General features: G+C 41.8%; 1 protein-coding gene across 2 annotated transcripts in view; it reads left to right on the top strand.

The window, feature by feature from the left end:
- The window catches only part of RUBCN (rubicon autophagy regulator), a 48,370-nt gene extending 29,135 nt beyond the window's left edge, over positions 1-19,235 (top strand). Inside the window, exons 11-21 of one of the 2 annotated variants that reach the window (XM_068101434.2) lie at positions 2,168-2,251; positions 2,430-2,478; positions 3,699-3,816; positions 4,380-4,525; positions 5,512-5,576; positions 5,715-5,832; positions 6,000-6,120; positions 6,548-6,609; positions 11,443-11,596; positions 15,839-15,932; positions 17,977-19,235. In XM_068101434.2, coding sequence (XP_067957535.2) covers positions 2,168-2,251; positions 2,430-2,478; positions 3,699-3,816; positions 4,380-4,525; positions 5,512-5,576; positions 5,715-5,832; positions 6,000-6,120; positions 6,548-6,609; positions 11,443-11,596; positions 15,839-15,932; positions 17,977-18,161 — 1,196 coding nt within the window. In that variant the 3' untranslated portion in view covers positions 18,162-19,235. Of the gene's footprint in view, positions 1-2,167; positions 2,252-2,429; positions 2,479-3,698; positions 3,817-4,379; positions 4,528-5,504; positions 5,577-5,714; positions 5,833-5,999; positions 6,121-6,547; positions 6,610-11,442; positions 11,597-15,838; positions 15,933-17,976 lie in introns of both variants that reach the window. The other variant, XM_078784405.1, reaches the window with a different exon arrangement.
- The last annotated feature ends 777 nt before the right edge of the window (positions 19,236-20,012 follow it).

Here is a 20,012-nt window from a genome sequence, read left to right as displayed (position 1 = left end):
CGTTTAGGAAACGACAAAAATTCCTGACAAATCTCCTACAATGTTTCCATCCATTAGGACATTCCTCACAATTGATTTGAGGGATGGCTAAAATGGTTGAAGTTGTTCCAAATCAAACATTCCTGACAAATCTCACACTCTTACGATGTCTCTCCAAAAAGACCGACTGGACAACCCTCCCATCTACTTTCTGAATAATCCTCTCCAAGAAGTTCTGTCACTCAAGCTTTTGGGTCTCACTATCTGCCATGATCTTTCCTGGGAAAACCACATTTCCAAGCTGGCCTCCAAAGCCAGTCGCCGACTGGGCATCCTCCGTCGTGCGAAGTCCTTCCTTGGCACACCTGAGCTCCTCACCACATACAAGGCTTTCATCCGCAGCTCAATGGAGTACTGCTCTCCCCTCTGGGCTGGTGCTCCTGCCTCACACCTAGCTCGTCTTCACGCTGTTGAAACCAAAGCGTTCAGAATCATTGGAATCTCCCGCGATGACGCTATCTCCGAGGGCCTTTCACTTACTCACCGCAGGCAGCTTGGTGGTCTTTCCGTCTTCTACCGACTCCTCTCCGGCCTTGCTCCCCCAGCTCTCTCTGGGCTCTATCCCCCAAATATTCCTACAGGTTGCACAAGATCTGCCTGCAACCCTCTCATGGTTAAACTGCCAAAATCAAGGCTCTCTGCTCACCTTCATTCCTTCATTCCTCTTTTCTCCCGCCTCTGGAACAAACTCCCTCACTCTCTTCAATCCCACTCCTCCCTCCAGGTCTTTAAAACGGCTGTTCGCCACCATCTCTTATCTTCCCCAATCCAAAATCTTGATCTTTTCTACCCCCGCTAATTTCACCCCAAAATCCACTTTTTTGAGGTGCCGACTTCTTTCCTGGAAGTCCTTGGTGTCCTTGCGTTTTATGCCTATCCTGCCTCCCCCCAGGCCCTCTCCCTCCCACACATCTCCCGATGTCCCTGCTCTCAAATGTTGTGTTTGTGTGCTTCCTCCCCTTCTCTCCCCATCTTGTCGACCGCTCCCCATTTTATATACTTTGTTTGCTTGTTTGTTTGATTTGTTTGTTTGATAAATGTTAGCTCTTTCACGAGCCTCGACTCTGTATACAAAAAAAACAACAAAAAAACCCATGCTGTCCTTTGTAAAGAGTAGGCACCGTGAACAAATTACAAATTCCTGCCCCAACTACTAAGTCGAGCATCAGGCCAGGCCAGCCGGTTTGTGAAAGACTTGGGCCAATAATTCCCTCACTCCAACCCCGAGCTAACCACACAATAAAGTGGGAATAATTTTGGCCGTTAAAGAAGAAGAAGAAGGAGTTTGGTTGTAGCAATTTGCATCCTATTACATTTTGGATGGCATAACATTTTAATGTAGCTCGATTATAAATTATAAACTTACTTCGATGTAAAATTCGAAATTTGGTAATACTTCCATGTGTTATCTATCCCACTAAAGGTCATGGCAGATATCTCTCGGTGTCTATATTTGTATAACCCTGAAGAATGTAAATATTCATGGAGTAATTCATTGCTTGGTTTCAGAGCATGGTGTCTCAGAGGCAGAAGGTAATGGATTAACAATGAGGAATAATAGTTCACGGCATCATCGACTGGGCACCTCCATTGGAACAACTTCAACCATTTTAGCCGTCCCTCAAATCAATTGTGAGGAATGTCCTAATGGATGGAAACATTGTAGGCTCCACCAATCCTGATATTCAATCTGATAGACGAACAAAAACAACGTGTCTCAAGAAAGCCCTGCGATTGATTGTTAAAGCAAAGCAAAGAGATGACTGATGTGTTGTGAAGGAGAATAAAAAGAAGTTTGGTGGACCTTTAACCTCCTTGATGTCAAGCCTCATATCAAACCTCCTTGATGTGAAAACGGGGAATGGAAATTCACTGGGATATTCAGTAAGCACCAGTAGTATTCATTGAGCCAACAACAATTGCCAAAGGTAAAATAACTTGGGAGAATGTGTGAAAAATGGAGAATTTGACCTCAAGAAGAGATGGTGGAGCAGGTATCTTGAGTCTCATTAAGATATGAAGAGACTCTAATATATTCAACGGCACTGCATCGAGGATCTTTGTGCATTATTCTCGGTAAAAGTTCAATCATTTCAGCATTTGAATTTTTAAATTGTGTTTTTTTCAGAATCTAAGGAGCAGGAGGATGTGAGTGGTGCTGTTCAAGAGCCTGAGAAGCTGGAAGAGGCTTCCACCGGAGGAATGACCACAGGTGGACAATACTTCATTGCACACATGGTTCATCATGCTCATCTTGGTAACCTGTGATAATTATCAGCATAACAATTACGACAAACTAAATGCACCTGGTGTACCTACCTCTCAGACATTCTTCATCTGCAATTTGGACATGGTTTCTGTTGTAGCTAACTTTATCAAACTTTTTGCAGATCTGGAACGAGAACTTGATTCCAGAGATGGCACTAATAGTGAGCACTCGTAAGTTTGAAATTGAGATTTCATTTTGGAGGGAAAAGTTTTTGTTTTTTTTCCTTTTATTATCCCCACACTCTTTGACAAAAAAACAAAACTGGAAGGGGGCGGGGTAGGTGAGGAGTGGGGATATTGTAGTCGGCTCTGTCTGTCTTTCTGTCAGTCTCTTCCTAAACCGGTTGTGCAGGAATTCAACAAAGTTGGTGGTTATGATCACCACATGGCAAGAAGGTGCGAGAGCAGTATCATTTTTGGCCTCGCCGCCTGGGGCTGAGGCGAGTGTGCCGGCAGGGTCAAAATATCAAATACCAAAAAATGCAATTACGGGACCATTTAAAAACATTTTTAAATGAGACTTTGTATATTCAATCAACATTGGGGGATGGAAGTATGAAATACGTCACAACTTTTTGGTGATGACCCCGGTCCATACCCCACGGGGTGGGGACTTGGGGTTGCAGGGGTCAAAACATAATTATTTATTAAAACTCAAAATTTGATATTGGGTCATTCCTGGTGGAACTTTTTCCCATCTTTCAACTTTGCTTTAGTTGGGAAGCGTGGGGATTTGCAATGGTGTGCCATCAACTTCACTCCAGTTGGCTCACCTGGAACGAAGTTCAGGGGAGCTTATGCGATGGCACATCGTCCGTCCGTAAACATTTGAAACTTCCCCGAAACCGCTGAAGGGATTGCGACCAAATTTGGCACAAATGATATTTGCTATGTTGTGACTAAAGTTTGTTAATGGCATTTAAAAAAAATCGGGGTCTCAGGTGATCTACCGGGGATCAAAGTGGGTCCAGGTTTGACCCGCCCCCCCCCCCCCCCCCCCACTCATTACACGCCTCGGCTTCAACAAAGTGCAGGAATTCAACACTCCCAAATCCCACTCCCACTCCCAAAAAAAATCATTTATATTTGCTTTCTTCTCTGAAACTACACACCCAATTTCGATGAAACTTGACCAAAGCCTTAATCACCCATAATGTATCAATGTTTGTTCAAGGCATTAGAAAAATTGGTTTGGGTATTGGATATTGCCCCTATTTTTTTTTTTTTTTCAAATGGTTGTGTTTGCCAAAATGAGTGCGTGTTTTAAAACTGGTTGGCAGAAGCAATGGATCCAGAGTAAATTACTAATCATCTTGCTTTGTGTTTGTGATGTAATATTTCTGCATTTAAGTGTGTAAAAGTAGGACGTGGCCCGAATGTTTACCAAACAGGCAGACCAATTCAGCTGAAGCCGTAGCATTAGGATTGCTGCGCCAATTCGCTGGGTTGAGCCTCCCTTCGGCCTCTCAGCTGAGCTGGCTCGTAAGTGAAGAGGATGTGCCTCAGAAGGTACGTGCCTGTCTATCTACCCCTGACTGTCTTTTTTCTTTTGATAGATTGTTTTGTCATTCCCCTGTAATAATAAACAAAACTTGAGTATGTGAAAGTTAATTCCACAATTGATAGTTTTCCTTAATATGGAGCTAATTCACACATTAGTTTGTCTTGATAGGTTAAGTCCCAAGATATTCAGGTCTAACGCTTGTGAAAACAAATAGAATGTTTTGTGGACGTTTGATTTTGGTGAAGATGCGGTACTATAATTTTTTAAGTGATGCTTTACTATTGAGTGATAGGGCTAAAAATGATTATGATTCAGATTTAGCTGAAACTTGGTGAATGAGTTAGTTAGGTGACAAGAACAAGCCGATTTTATTTTGGTTCAAGTCAGGATCCAGATCCGGTCTATCAGTGGGATACAAAACGTAAACTATTCAGGCTGGCGGAGGTATGTGCTCTTCCGAATGCCGTTCTCATTTTACTTTGTGTTCTTATTGTCTCAACGTAACTTTCCTTCACTCACTTGCAATAACAATTCAACCTTTGTGCCTGTTATTTTGCTTTCCATCCAGCTACTGCCAATCCCACCCTCTGTTCCTGTGGGTCCTGATGATGGAGAGAACTCAGATCTAGTACCTTTGCACATCCGGGTGCGTGGCACGCTGGACTGGGCTCCACCCCGTCAACAGCTCATTTTCAATATCCACCCAACAATGAGGTACTTTTGTTTGTTGATGGAAAAAAAAAACCAAGTGATTTTTAGCTCACCTGGAATGAAGTTCAAGGGAGGTCATATGCGATGGCTCGTCGTCCGTCCGTCCGTAAACACTTGAAACTTCTCCAAAACTGCTGATGGGATTGTGACCAAATTTGGCACAAATGATATTTGTTGTGTTGTGACTAAAGTTTGTTCACTGCATTTAAAAAAATCGGGATCGAAGGGGGTCTACCGGGGGTCAAAGTGGATCCAAATTTGACCCCTCCCCCCTCCCCCCCAAATAGGAATTTGCTATTTCCTCTGAAACTACACACACAATTTCTATGAAACTTTACCACAACCTTCATCACCCGTGATGTACCGCAGCTTGTTCAAAGCATTAAAAAAAAATCTGCCCCTTTGGCGATCTATGGGGGGCTTGCCTCCCAAAATAGGTATTTGTTTTCTTCTCAGAACCTACACCCACAATTTTGATGAAATGTCACCACAATCTTCATCATCAGTGATGTACCGATGCTTTTTTCAAGGCATTGGAAAATTGGGGTCTGAGGTGGGAGGGGGGGGGGCGGGTTGGCCCCCCAAATAGTTATTTTTTTGTTTGTTTGTTTAAGGTCTCATGATTATGTTAGTATGATTCTACATGCTGCCCTGTCTTCTAGCAACCATTGAAATTTTTTAAAAATACCTCTAGTCAGTGCAGTATACTGTTTATTCTACCAGGTGAGCACCAGGCGTATTGCCCCTATGTTTATTATAGTTAATAAAATAGTGAATGACTATTGAACTTGAAGGAATGAAAATCTATTTTGAGTGAGTCAGCAACAAATAAGGAAATGCCAATTTAAGAAGTGGGAATGGAATGACTGAACAATGTGGGCAAGAGTTGAAGAAGAGTAAATTGTTTTTCAGTGTTTTGAATGAATACATGAAGATGAAATGAAAATTTTAAACAGATTGTCTCCGATTGCCCACTACATGTTGTGCAGGCGGAAAGGGGCTGTTGAAAAGCAGAACTATAGATGTGCTGGATGTGGGCGCAGGGTGGAACCCGGTCAGTATGCACAAGCCCTACCGTGTGTGCAATATGTTTGGAGGGCATTTCATATTATTGACCATTGCTCTTTACATAGTTTGTCATGATTGTTATGAACAAAACAAGTTGTGTTGAATATTTGGGCGTTTTATGCAGGGTTCCTGAAGCGCTTGCGCTACTGTGACTACTTGGGCCGGTACTTCTGCCCCTGCTGCCACCAAGGAGCTTTTTCACCCATTCCTGCACGCATCTTGCATAAGTGGGACTTCTCACGGTGGGGGCCAACACTAACCAGGATACCTCGGGATGGCAAGGGTTCTGGTTCTTTAATTTAAAGTAGTTCTCATTGTATTCTGCACATCAAGCTGAGAGGTGTTTATGAAGTGTGAGCTCGGCCTTGGAGGTGAGAACGTGCTGAAGTGTGGTGCTTGATGTGTGTAGGTATCCCGTGTGCGAATTTTCACGAGAGTTGCTTGCCCGCCTGTGGAACGAACCACTGTTTCACGTGCAAGATGTGAACCCCAACATATACCAGAAAGCTAAGGCATTGAGTGTTGTGCGGGTAAGGCTTCATCACCACTTGTCTTCAGCCTTTCTGTCATTTAAACTTAGTCACTGAAACTTCCTCAAGCATGCATGTTTGTTGTTGTTTATAATATATATATAATAACCACATTTAGAGGCCATTTTTCCCCGCAAAGCGGGGGTTGGCCTTTTTCGGGAACCGTGGTTGTTGTTGTTTTTTGGTCCCCTTTTTTAAGCAATGTTTTACGGCTGGATGCCCTTCCTGAAGCCAACCCTTTTTGCCGCCTTTAACGACAAACAGGGTGGTTGTTGTTTATTGGTTTCAAATCATTTCTGTCACCATTTAGCAGTTTTATAATGCCTTGATCAAATTGCAGTGTTTAATACAGTGGTTTTCGCATGGGTTGGTGAATCTCTGCCCATAACATGAGGTTTTCAGTTCATCAGAAAGTCTCTCCCTGCAGGACCTCAGGAAACGATTGGTTCCACTCAATAAACTTCTCAAGCTGTGTCGCTTTGCAAGCAGGTATTTTTGCTCTATCCTTCACATTTTTATTTTTTGTAAATGCTTATTGTAAATGTGCATTGGCTACTTTCTCATCAAGTTGTCATTGCTTAACTCCTTGTATGTTTTAGAAGAGGTAAATTATGCCTTAACTACTTGCTCTATCTATATGCCAGGTTCAATTTCTACAACACTGATCTGCACTCTTTACTTTTTTTTATACCTCCTCCATCGCCGGAGACATTGTTTTCGGGTTGTCCGTCTGTCCGTCCGTCTGTCCATGATAGGTTTTCGTTACTGCGATCACTTGAGAAAGGCTGAAGGGATCCAAGTCAAACTTTGTACAAGTATGTATAATAATGTAGAGATGAACCGATTCGATTTTGGGGTCATAAAGCCAAAGTTCCAAGGTCATGTTGGGTTAAAATCCTGTTACAGCAATAACTTGTGAACCGGTGATGGGATTCTGACCAAAGTTGGTACAGGTATGTATTATGATGCAAAGATAAACTGATTAGATTTCGGAAATAAGAGTCAGAGGTCACATAAGGTTACAAATTTGATACTTGAGAACAGCTGAGGGGAATTAAATCAAACTTGGTACAAGTATGTATAATGATGTAATATTGTAATAATGTGGCTGGAGGCATATCGGTCGGAGAGTGCCGTTCTAGTTTTAAGTTGTTTTTTAAATTCGTACTTTTTTTTCTCTAAATATTTTTGAAGCTTATGAAAGAGTGAGGTGATTGAGGATAAAAAAAAGCATTCACCTGACAGTGGCATAGTGCAGCTACATTTAAACACAAAAGGGAATGAGCAAAAGGAAAAAGAGGAGTGGAGGAAACACTAACCTGCAAATGAGAGGACTGTGTTAGGTTAGATACTATAGAGTTAATGGAGGTGGGAAATATTGTGGGTAGTGATAGGGGATGACGTGAAATGTTAGTGTACCACCTGCTTTTTAAGCCGTGGAGGGAAGAGTGAGATTATCTCAAGAATACAGTTCCACAAATGGGAAGGAAGAGTGGAGGTGTGTAATAATCCTGGATTTTAGGAGTTGTTGTGTTGCCCCAGTCAGTTCTGGTTGAACAGACCAGCAGCACGGAAATAATCAATCTCACCAAAGTGATCCAGAGATCCCAGGACCGTGCAGTTTTCCATGATATGTTTTATTGTGTGTGGAGCGGTCTGGCAGTGGTTGCAGGTGTTGTCAGTGGTGTCATCAAATCTATGTTTTTTTACTTGGATTTTGGAAATTGAACCAGAAGGTGTGTACTGGAGGAATTCATAAGAAGAATGCCTTCTGCCTCATTGTGGGAGATGCCAATGTTGTCGATATTTTATATTTGAAAGATTCCAGGAAAGACAAATGCGATGCTGGGGCATCAGCCTATAGGGTACTCTAGAGTCCCTGTATAAAGAGAGTTGCGCCATGCGCTGACCCGAGATTTCTGGTCACGTGATTTTGTGGCGCCATTTTGTGTCTAACTTCACTGTGCGTGAACGTCAGCTTGGTACGGGAATGTTGTTTATTGCCAAACAAAATGACTGGTTGTTCTGCTTTTGGTTGTTCAAACCAATCTGGGAAATATAAGATGTATAGATTTCCAAGTGATAAAGTCAGAAGACAAATTTGGGACATTTCTGGGAAATTAAACAAGTTATGGTGAATACGACGTCTTATCTGTGCTTTTCCATATCTGTTCGACTAGACGAACCGTGCACACTGCAGGTATTTTTAAAAGTTTTTTCTCTGTTTAATTACGGCTTGGCGCAGTCGAAAATTAAGTGTTAATTAAGTCGCCAGCTATGAAACATATTAATCGATCAGGCAATATCCATCAGAGTTCTGGGCAAGGGTGTAGTAATAAATGAACGTTTCAATCTTACTAGATGCCGATGACGTTTTCCTTATGTCAGAGACAGAAGCTGACTTGCAGCTTGTTAAATCATTACAATGGAAATTGAATATAAATGTCGATAAAACTAAAGTTGTACACTATAGAAATATGGCAATACCACGTACAGAATTTGTTTTAAGTGTGTTAGACTATATGTCGGCTGGAAGTCCGACACCGGAATTGCTCTCGGCACCCTTTAAAAAATATTGGATATGCCCACACTCCTTTCTAAAAGTTATTAAAATTCAGAGAACGACAGCATTGGTTTGTCTTACTTATAATGTTAGCTCTTATATGCAGTGTTGGCTTGTAATATGCATTGCCATACCACTTTTAATATCACCACACAGCTCTTTTTCACGGCAATAGCTGAGTTTTTGACAAAACAAATATCACCTGTATATCACCTGTATGTAATAATAAGACTAAATATGTGCAGTAAATTTTTTTTTAGCAGGTTTAGAATATATCACCCCATATCGCGAATGTACATGTATATCTAATCCGACACACTTAGACACAAAATGGCGTCCAAATTTGAGTTGACACAACTCTCTATATACAGGGACTCTAGGGTACTCCATTGCGCTATGGACGAAGGGCTTGTCGGCTGTACGTAGTTCTGATTTTTCATGGAACGACGGATGATGCCCAGCCTGTGGCTTACTTTTTGGTAGATCCAGGAGCTGTCTTTCTTGAAGCCGAGGCATGTAAGTTCAAGACAATAATTTCTTCCATTGGCTGACCATCGGAATATATCGGAGGGTTTGTTTTGTGATCGTTCTGGAATTGCCAGGGTGAGTTCGAGATTTTTCAGGATTAAAAGAGCAGACCAGCATCTAGTTATTCCCAGACCAGCAGAGAGATACTCAGTTGCCATCTGTCTGTCAGTGGGAGCAGGTACTGTACAATACAATATGGAGTCGTCTGCAAAAAGGAAGTGTTTTCTGGTGTATCAGAGGTTTTTTTTGTCTAAATGAGGAACACGATTGGGCCCAAGAAACTCCTTGACAGCACTCCGGTTTACACTGGGAGAGGAGAGGAGAAGAGATGGTTCCATTGATAGCAACGTGTTGACTGCACGAGTGCAGGAAGACAGAAGTCGAGGTATAAACGCAGCTTTGTATGCCACTTGCCACAGGCAGAGACCTTACCAAGCAATGCTGAATGCCAGACTGTCACATTCCCGAGATATGTCCATGGAGATGGTCCTGATCCATTGTTTGACGTTTTAGAGCCTCCAACCATTACTGAGAGAGTATCGGCAGCCTGTCCAGAGGGGACAGAATCAAATCTTGTCAGATCGGGCTGTTTGAAAAGAGGAAACACTCGACCCCCTTTTAAAACTTTGTTTATTTATAGATTTGATGTAGCAGGTTGGTTGAGTGGGTTATACATTCCTCTGACTGTTCAGGACTGTAACTTCAAATCCATATTTTATGAGCCTCAGTCGTGTAATGCTTAGAGTGTTCGCTTTGGGTCTCAGAGGTCGGTGGTTCAAACTCTGGCAGCGTCATACCAAAGACTTTTAAATTCCAAATTTCCTCAGACAAAAATATAACACGATCAATGTTTCCTCACAAAACTTCCTATATGTGATCCGCTTCTTGTCATCATCCTCTTTTTGGGCAAAGTCCTCCTGGATGTCCCACTCACGGGTTGGCCCCAATAAAAATTAACCATTGCCGCTTTTGGCTCCACAGCACACTGCGATGCTATCGCTGGCACACTCTGACCAGAGATATCGTAATGGTCCTACTCGCACACATGTGACATGTGTGCCTCTGTAATGGGAAGTCCTCACATAGCCCCACCCACAAACAAGAGGTGTTTTTGCCTACAGTATTACTCTATCTATCTTGTCTATAAATGACATACACTGCCTCCTCAGCTTCACATTTTATCAGACGACTTACTCTGACAGGTCCCTGTTACATGTCAACCTAACCTACTTGAAACACATGGACGATGTTACACTTACCACAGTCTAGCTATGAATCCTGCCTCCCCCTTCCATGTCACATTATTATTGTACATCATCATTAAGCCATTGAAAAATTCCAACCATTCAATATCGTGTTTCCGATGGCTTGTAAGAAACACTTTTTTAAATCTACTTGACTTTGGGTTCTGTTGCTTGATGTGATTATTGGAGAAGCCGGATTTGAGAGACTGGGAAGGCTTGCATTGACATATTTACCCAAACAGGAAAATATTTTTCCTGAAGTTGCTGATTTTTGTTATATTGATTGTTTAATTTAAAATGCATATTAATTTTTTTATTTTTTTTATTTAAGGGAAGCATAACTCCTTTTTATTGAAATTTGCCCTAAACAAGGCTGAGAGCCACTAAATGTAAAGGGCTACAGAGAAAAAGAAGATGAGGAAAAACTGACAAAACCTTCACCTAGTCCTGGAACAAAGAAAACTCTTCAGAGGACCACTATGCAAGAGTGTGGGGGAGGAAGAGGGTGGGGGAGGGGTAATTTGGCCAGGCGGAAATATAAATTTTCCTACCCCCCATTAGGTGTTTTTTTTTTTAGGAGACACCATCTCTGTACTGGATGGCCATTGGCTCCCGTAGGGAGCTCATCCACCCTTTGTCAGGTGTTGTTTTTAGTCCTGGCAGGGTGTCACAGTCATCCTCCCCATTAGCAAACCTGTGAGGGGTGTTGGTTTAATCGCCGGCAACACTCGACCATGTGGCAGGTAGCACTGGGTTACGTGTTACCTAATTAAACAAATGAGATGTCTGCTGAGCATTGCAGTGCAATGAATAACAAAAAATAGTCACGTAACTCATGCAATTCGGCGGAAGTTGGTAATGAAAAAGGTAATCCGAGTAGAGTGCATTGAGGTTTTTTGGAAATATATTTATCTTGCCTTATTCTGTGCCTTAAAATATAAGCCTTGTGTAAGCAATTGATCCACGTGTGTTACCTGTTTGTTCCAGCTTACGTGAGCAGTTTTCTGCGCTGCCGTCACACCTGACCAGCGAGTTGCATGTGTACTCCCTTGGGGAGCTTGTGGATGCTCGGTCAGGAGTGCTTGCCCAACGCCTACAACCCCTTTTGCCCGCCGGCACTCAGCACATCGAAAGCTGTCAGGTATCGTATCTGCAGGAAGAATGTTAAGGATTAATGAACAAAATTAGTTTGTGCAGCTCTCTCCTTGAAAATGTAGGGGTTCACCACACAGCTAGGGAACTTGTTTAGGTGAATTGCCTACGTTAGATATTTGTAATATTTCCAATCTGATCAACATCACTGAGGGGAAAGCCTTTGCTGTGATTGGTAATGTGATTATTTATTTTCAGTCTTTAAAACCAATAATCAATTGGATCAATTGCCCAATAGCTTCTTCTTTCTATTTTAACACTGTTTCAAGAAAATCAGGGTTCATGACATGGAAAAAGGAGAGAGGTATTTTGAAAAGCTTTCTTTTGACACAAGTTTCATCTGTGTGTGGGTATTGGGCTGTTGTGTGCATGATCATGGGTGGTCTGTGAATATGGCAGGATCTACAACTCCAGTAGTTATTTTATCATTTTGTTCCAAGCTGTTCTGCACTAAAGTGAGTCGGAGCTTGTGATTACTCGTGGCCTCGCCATCGCTGCAGGTGTTAAAAGCACCACGCAAAGCAACGGCCTGTTTCTGTATTGATGCTGATTGATCTTAAATGTACATGTTTGTGACTCTTGGTGCTGTTCTTTCTGCCACTGTGGCATGGGACTTGTGGCCACACCTTTTCAGACAACTTTATGGCATTTTCCCCCTTTCCAGGAGTGAGGCTCATGAAAGAGCGACGTAGCAATGACGGCAGGACAAACGTCAAGGGAATTACTAATTTGGAAAGAGGAGAGGTAAGAGGGGAGTAAACACTGGTACCACCAAGTAAGATGGTTGGGTTGGGAGAGCTTAATGGGGGTAATAAAGATCATGGGACAGAATTGGGGATGACAAGAGATTGCAGTGCACTGCTTGCTTTGAAGCCCTGAAGGGAAGAGTGAGACAGGAAGGTGGTTCCATAGACGGCAGAAGCTAGGAATAAAAGTTGTGTTCAGTGTTTAGGGATCATTTGTTCTTTCTAGCTCCAGGTGTAGATATCATAAATAATCTTTCCTTTTTCTGTTCCTCTAACTCTCCATGCCTATCTCGTCCTGTCTTTCCTAGGGTGGAGGAGTTTTGTTTTTAAATAATTCGCTATGCAATTTTATACACTGGGTGGTCCAAAATGACATGCAACTTTTTAGTCAACTGCAATATTTTATTATTATTGGTCGGTTCTTTTGTCTAACTCGAAACACCTGCTCCCTGAGAGGTTTGAGGAGGGTGTGGGGGTGTAAGGTGGTAGGGTAATGTGAATGTGCATGCCATCAGGATGGCGGTGTGTTAATATTATTAAGGTACCAAGCGTTACCAGACTGGCAACGTATTGTTTTTCTTCTGTTTATTATTACTCGTTCATCCACTCACTACGGGAGCAGCAGGCGGTCATGTTATTGTCCTTGATATTATTGCCAATTATTATTAATATTGTTTATATTATTATTTTACAATAATGTTAATATTATGCTGTTATAATTACTGTTATTACTTTTGTTATATATTGGACGCAGCCTCTGAAAAACCACATGATAATCCTTAACATGGAGTTTGTCCAAGGGAGAATTAAAACCCCTTGGGGAGTTTCGTCGGTGTTTTGTTTATTTATGTTTGTTCTTTCGCTGTATTGGCTTCTTTGTTTTTCATTTCATCCTCTACTTCACCCGAACATCTTACCCTTTGTTGTAAACAATTTTGCTAGTGGTCTTGTAAAAACGGCACTACAAGTTGTCTTTATGCCTTGACATGACATTATAATATGTTGGATCATGTCATTGAAAGGATCAGACAGTGTCTCACCGTTATAAATTCCCGATAATAAAATGTACTTCCGTGAGGGTGGAGGGGAAGTGGGGGTAGGGGGTAATATCGCACATCACAAAAAACCCTTGGGGAGGAGGGGGGGATATTGCTTTGTAATCATTAATAAAAAGCTATTTTAATACTTTTTAAACATTTTGTTGTTACAGCCTGCATTAAAAATTGATTAAATTGAGATTTTTTTGTCACTGATCTACACATAATACCCCGTAATGTCAAAGTGGAATATCTTTTTAGAAACTTTTACAAATCAATTGAAAATGAAAAGCTGTAATGTCTTAAGTCTAAGTATTCAACCCCTTTGCTATGACACTCCAAATTCATCTCAGGTGCATCCAATTTCCATTGATCATCCTTGAGACGTCTCCACAACTTGGTTGGAGTCCACCTGTGTCCAATTCAAATGATTGGACATGATTTAGAAAGAAACACACCTTTCTATGAGATCACCCAGTTGAAAGTACATGTCAGAGCAGAAACTGTACCATGAAGTCCAAGGAACTTTCCGATGAACTCTGATATAGAATTGTGTGGAGGCATAGATCATAAACAATTTCTAGATTATTGAAAATTCCCAAGAGCACAGTGAGGTCCATCATTAGGAAATGGAAAGAATATGGAACTACCCAGACTCTTCCTACAGCTGGCCGTCCGACCAAACTGAGCAATTGGGCAAGGGAGATGACCAAGAACCGAATGATCACTGACAGAACTAGAGTCCTTGGCTGATATGGGAGAACCTACCAGAAGGACAACAGTCTCTGCGGCACTTCACAAATCTAGGCTTTATGGGAGAGTGGCCAGACGGAAGCCATTTCTGAGAAAATGGTGGAGGCATAGAACACCTAGAGTTTGCAAAAACGGCAGGTGAAAGACTCAGAGCATGAGGCAAAATATTCTGTGTTCTGATGAGATGAAAATTGAACTCTTTGTCCTGAATGCAAAGCGCTACGTCTGGCGGAAACCGAACGCAGCTCATGACCCATCTAACGCCATCCTTACCGTGAAGCATGGTGGTGGCAGCATCTTGCTATGGGGATGCTTTTCAGTGGCAGGGACTGGGAGACTTGCAAGGATAGAGGGAATAACAAATGGATCCAAATACAGGCAAATCCTTGAAAATAACCTGCTTCAGAGTCTAAGAGACATTAGACTGTGGCAAAGATTTCCATTCCATCAGGAGAATGATCCCAAGCATACAGCCATAGCAACACTTGAATAACTTTAGAACAAGAACGTGAAAGTCCTTGAGTGGCCAAGCCAAAGCCTAGACTTGAATCCCACTGAGAATCTGTGAAAAGACTTGAAGATTGCTATTCACTGATGCTCCCCATTCTCGTCAGAGCTTGAGCAAATCTTCAAGGAAGAATGGGAGAAACTCCTCAATTCCAGATGTGCAAAGCCGATACAGATCTAACTAGAAGATTCGAAGCTGTAATCGCTGCCAACGGCGCTTCCATGGAGTATTGACTCACGGTGTTGAATACTTTTGTAATTTAGGTATTTCTGTTTTTCATATTAAATATTTTTGCAGATTAAGTGCGTTGAATGTGCTTTTTTAAATTGATGACAAATTTTGTAATTCAAAGGTTGTTTTTTTTCTTTTTTGCAATTCCAGTTTAAACCATTGGGTTGTCATTTTCCAACCAGAAATCGACATGACATGCTTCATTCGTGCAACGCGTATTTTACTTCACGCACTTGTTGAAAGTTGCTTTGGAGAAGCAAGAGGAAAAGTAACAAATTGCTTCAAGCATGACAATGGGTTGTAAACGCATGTGTCATGGGGAGTTCCGTTTTTACAACAGGAAAGATTTAGAGGGATATTTGGTGTGTCGGGTGGGTGGGGAGAGGGGCAGGAGGGCTGGAAGGGGAGGTGGGAGGAGAAGGCACAATGTTGGTGTGGTTTGCCTGATCTAATATTGACACTCTAATATCGCACACAAATATTTACCTTTGCCACCGCAGGTGGCCAGAGGTTATGTTTTCACCCTTGTCTGTCAGTTTGTTTGACTGTGTGTCTGTGCGCATGATATCTCAAAAAGTTATGGACCGGTTATTGCAAAACATGGTGGATGAGTTGGGCATGTGACAAGAACCAATTCGATTTTGGTTTAGGTCCAGGTGCATATTATGAGCTTGGTTTAGGTCCATCCAGCCTATCAGTGTAATACAAAACGTAAACTGTTCATCCTGGGAGAGGTATGTGCTCTACCGAGTGCCATTTTAGTTCTGCTGTTGTCTTTTGGCAGAAACACAAATTTTCTGTTTGCCCTAACTTTTTCGGAGGATGCCATGCCATTGTGGTATTTAGTGACAATAAATGACTGTGCCATGGGGGGCCTTTTTGAGTACATACTAGATAGACGGTCCCTCGTTTTGGTATCGTTTGCTTATTGCTTTTCTTCTTTTTTTTAATGACAGCTTTGCCAAGCGAGGGGCTTTATTTGCGAGTTCTGCAAAAACCCAACAGACATCTTATTCGCATTTCAACTTGAAAAGTGCAGTCAATGCCCAGGTACCTGGCCTGCGTGCACCTTTCCTTGTGTTTCTGACCTCGCTGGTCTCATTTATTTATTTACTTGCATAATTTGCCTCGTCTTTTAGAATGTGGAAGAACTCATGAAATGTAACAAAGCCATTCTGTCACATCTTTCTTATGTCGCCAGGTGTTCCGATTACCACTGTACATATCATGCACTTTTAGCTTTCTCCCAAACCTCTAAAAGTGACTCGTACACTCTTCAAATCGGTCACTCCGGGATGCAAGAACATTGCATAACACTGCGATTTGATATGCTGCCTCTATTATTTATACTTGCCCTTTGCATTTGGCATCATTAAGCTACAGTGTAAATAATGCTGCAACTCATTTCAAACGTTTTTAATCGGAAGGAAGACTTGGATCTAGACAGCGAACTGGATGCCCTTTCTGCATTATTTGAGAAATGTGCGAGCAATAGTCGAAGAGCACAACAATGGCACCTCTATTCTGGGTATCTGGCTGATTGATATAGCACGAGGGTGAAAGTCAAAGGAGCACATTTTGTGGACAATGAGAGTGTGTGTTTGTTCAGGTAACGGTTTGAGGGTTAATTCAATGTTTAAATGGAATTCGACTTGATTGGATGCATGTAAAGAGTGTACATGTACAGGTATAACAAGGGGCTTAAAGCTAGCAAAGCATTGTCAAAGAAGTACAGCCATTGTGCACATTGCATCTCCCAAGGACATGTGACAGGCCCTTTCTGTTGAGGCATGAGGAATAGTCACGATTTTGTGAGCACCGTATTCCACAAGGTGAAACCCACATATTTTAGACTACAATTTAGTGGGGAGAGAAGGGCAGTTGTATATAAATTCTCGTGGGTTATTTGTGTGAACTTGTTAATTTTAAAAAGTTGGTACAAGTTTCCATTCTTTTATTTTTTGAGTGGAGGAGGATGAGCTTATAATGCATGCCTCATTTAATGTCATCAATTAAATTGTGGTATTAAAGGGAGTACAGTATAGTATGGAGTTTGATACTCAGCAGCTCTACCAGTCAGGTACCGCATGTTGAAGTATTGAGAACAGCAGTCATTCACACCTGCCTGGTCATCGAGTACTTGCCAGTGTGGCGATCGTACAATTCGGGCGGGGGAGGGGGTGGGGGGTTATTATTTGTTTTTTTTCGGATTTCTCATAGGTGTTATTATTTGGGTTATTTCTCCATTATGATGGAACAGTCCCATCACTTTGTCTGGTATCTACTCCAAGACCAAGGACCATTTATAGGTTGGGCAGGTTGAGCCAAATTAGAATTGTCTCCCTTTCATTAGAGGTCATAGCCTGGTGTTCGCGTAACAGTTAAGGTGGCTGGCTTGAGATCTCAGGGTCCCGAGTTCAAGCCCCTGTCATGCTGTTGAATCAACCCCAGGTGGGTTGACAGCGTGTCATTCTTCCGAGGTTGGCAAAATGACTTCCTGGGATGAATGAGCCATTCGAGTATCCTGTGTCAGTGGTGACCCGTCCAGGATTGTGTCCGATAGCCTAGGAAACCCCTTCAGCTGCCATATGCATCTGAAGATGCAAAAGGAGTGGTTTTCTTCTTCATTAGCGATTTCATGAGCAACCGGATTAAGTGATATTTCAATAGAATATTGATATTTCAATTTCAATTTTGATATAGAATATCAAAAACCAAAAAGTCTAATAGCATTTTAGACCTTAACTACTATTGGATGTGGGGGAACTTAGAATTCTAGAGACCTTCAGAACCATAGAACCTCCAGAACCTTTCTACACTTTTAGATGCACACCACACAAACATCGTCTTATTGATATATACAGACTATACTTTTTCAGCAAGTAATGTGCAACCTCCATCTATCCAGAGGGTGGGTACTGTGCTAGTTATAAATAAATGTATTATGGGCTCTTGGTCTTTATTTTTTTTGTGTGTGGTTTGGTTTCGGAATTGCTTTTAAGCTGTAATAGAAAACGATATGCTGCTATCCTGTCTTTTCAGGCTAATCATTCTCTGAACTTTTCACCTGTCATTTTTCCTTTTTAAACTGCAGATTGCAGCGCCTGTTTCCATCGTGCCTGTTTCCATGCCTCGGCGTGTCCCCGCTGCCCACGTCTCGCTGCCCGTCGCCACATGTTACAGTTGCCCATGAATGAAGAGAGCGATCAGCCGGCTCAGCCCAGGGCTGATGACGGCAATGAACGGCCTTGTTCGGACACCAAAACAATAGCACACTGAGAGAAACCTGTCCCACAGTTGCAGCAATAAAGACTTGCCGGAGTCGTGTTCTGTCCATGCGTTCCAGTTGTTGGATGATTCTGGCAGAGATTCTGCCGTTGAGAAGGTGACGAGTGGTGCACTCTACTCTGGTGGTAATTTTTCTGTCTTTGTTTAGCATCGTTTCCTGAACGGTGGTTAATAATATGGACTAGCCATGATATTATGTTCAACTGATTATACAAATTGTTTGTCTAAGTTATTATACAACTATGTTTGAAAAAACAAAAACTTTTGTTATTGTTTGCACACCACTGTGGTCACTTTTTATGGATTCAAGTGCTTGAGGAAATATTCCTAATTTTATTTCATTTTTTTCCCTTGAGATATTGTCTTTACATTCACTGTCCTTGCAGTATCCATTGATATTGTAGTATCTATGGAATGCATTTTCAGAATGGGGCAACCTGCCACAACGGCAATCCTAATGACCTAGCAATGCCTGGTGCACCTTCGTTGTGTTTTTTTGTTTTTTTTGAGAGTGGAGATGTATTAGTTGGTGTTGGTGTAGTCTCTCGTCCACCCACGGAATCAGTTGTGTGTCTTGAACTAACAGGAGGGCACATTCAGATACTTTTTGACTTTTCAGTGGGGATAATCCAAAACTTACTTAATTATATTTTTATATTTTTTAAAAACTCATTTTCACCTGGAGTGGAGTGAGGTCACGTTTACGTCAAAATGCACGTCCGATGCTTTTGAACATCTTGCCATCCTATTATTTTGTATGTCGGGGACGATAAGAAATAACTGTTGGGATGAATGCTTTTGTGCTGCTCTTTCAATTCACCCGCAACAATATTCTGAATGTTGAAGCTTAATATCGTCATTGTACACAATATGCTGCACTTGCATGTTAGGAAGGTTTTCGCCTCACCATGATTTAGTCACGTATTGGTTTAACTGTTATAGATATTTATTTTTGACATGTTTTAACATGTGTAAAACACTCCAACACTTTAAGCTCGTTATTCGTGCTTGTGTGACCTTTATTGCACTTAGTATTTCTCAATAAACCCTTCATTTGCGAGTGTAGTTCGAGGTTGTCTCGTAAAATATTGACAGATCACTGGGAGTGTGTGTGGTGAAATCTGGCAACCCCTGTACGAATGATGTCACAGCTGCGCAAATCATTCTGGGTGTTTTGAAGACGGCAGCACTGTCGTGGGTCTAGGGGTCGGTGTTGTTTTATTGAGTTTCTGGTGAATGAAAATACCAAATTGCCTCATTAATAACACTCGGCCCAATCAAAGCCAATGGGAATCTGATGCAACAAACCCAGGAAGTGTATATATTCGGCAGAGGCTTACAGGCCTAATGTGTTTGGCCCACCAGAAAACAAAGATTGTGGCCATATCATTTCATCTCGGTGCTATGGTGGGTGGAGTCGAACGACAGATGTGGGTGTGGTCCAGCAACTGTCTGACCAATGGGTGCACATTTCAAAAATTGACCCCCAACAACAACAGTAACGTGCAGATCTTGAAGGCCTGCGACACTAAAAAAGGCTACAAAGTACAAACAGTACCAACTTTCTTGCTGTTAACAACAATGGAGATATTGATGCTCTTCATCCACTGATGGATAATACATTTTTAGTCCTCTTCAAAAAGGATCCACTCACACGCACGGTTTTTCATTTAAAGCTATCCTCACAACAGTTTAAATTAATTGTTGAACAATAATAGCTGTTCCTAATTTACTAATTTAACTCCCAATTATTCCCAGCTTGTTGAGATGGCTGGGGTACCATTTTTGCCCCTAGTCCTTCACACACCAGCTGGCCAGGCTTGACATTTGACTGCGAGTTTT

Source organism: Myxine glutinosa, chromosome 1 (assembly GCF_964187855.1).
Source record: "Myxine glutinosa chromosome 1, kmMyxGlut1.1, whole genome shotgun sequence".
NCBI lineage: Eukaryota > Metazoa > Chordata > Myxini > Myxiniformes > Myxinidae > Myxine > Myxine glutinosa.
Note: the sequence above shows the minus strand (reverse complement) of the source record. Positions and strands in the feature narration are given on the sequence as shown.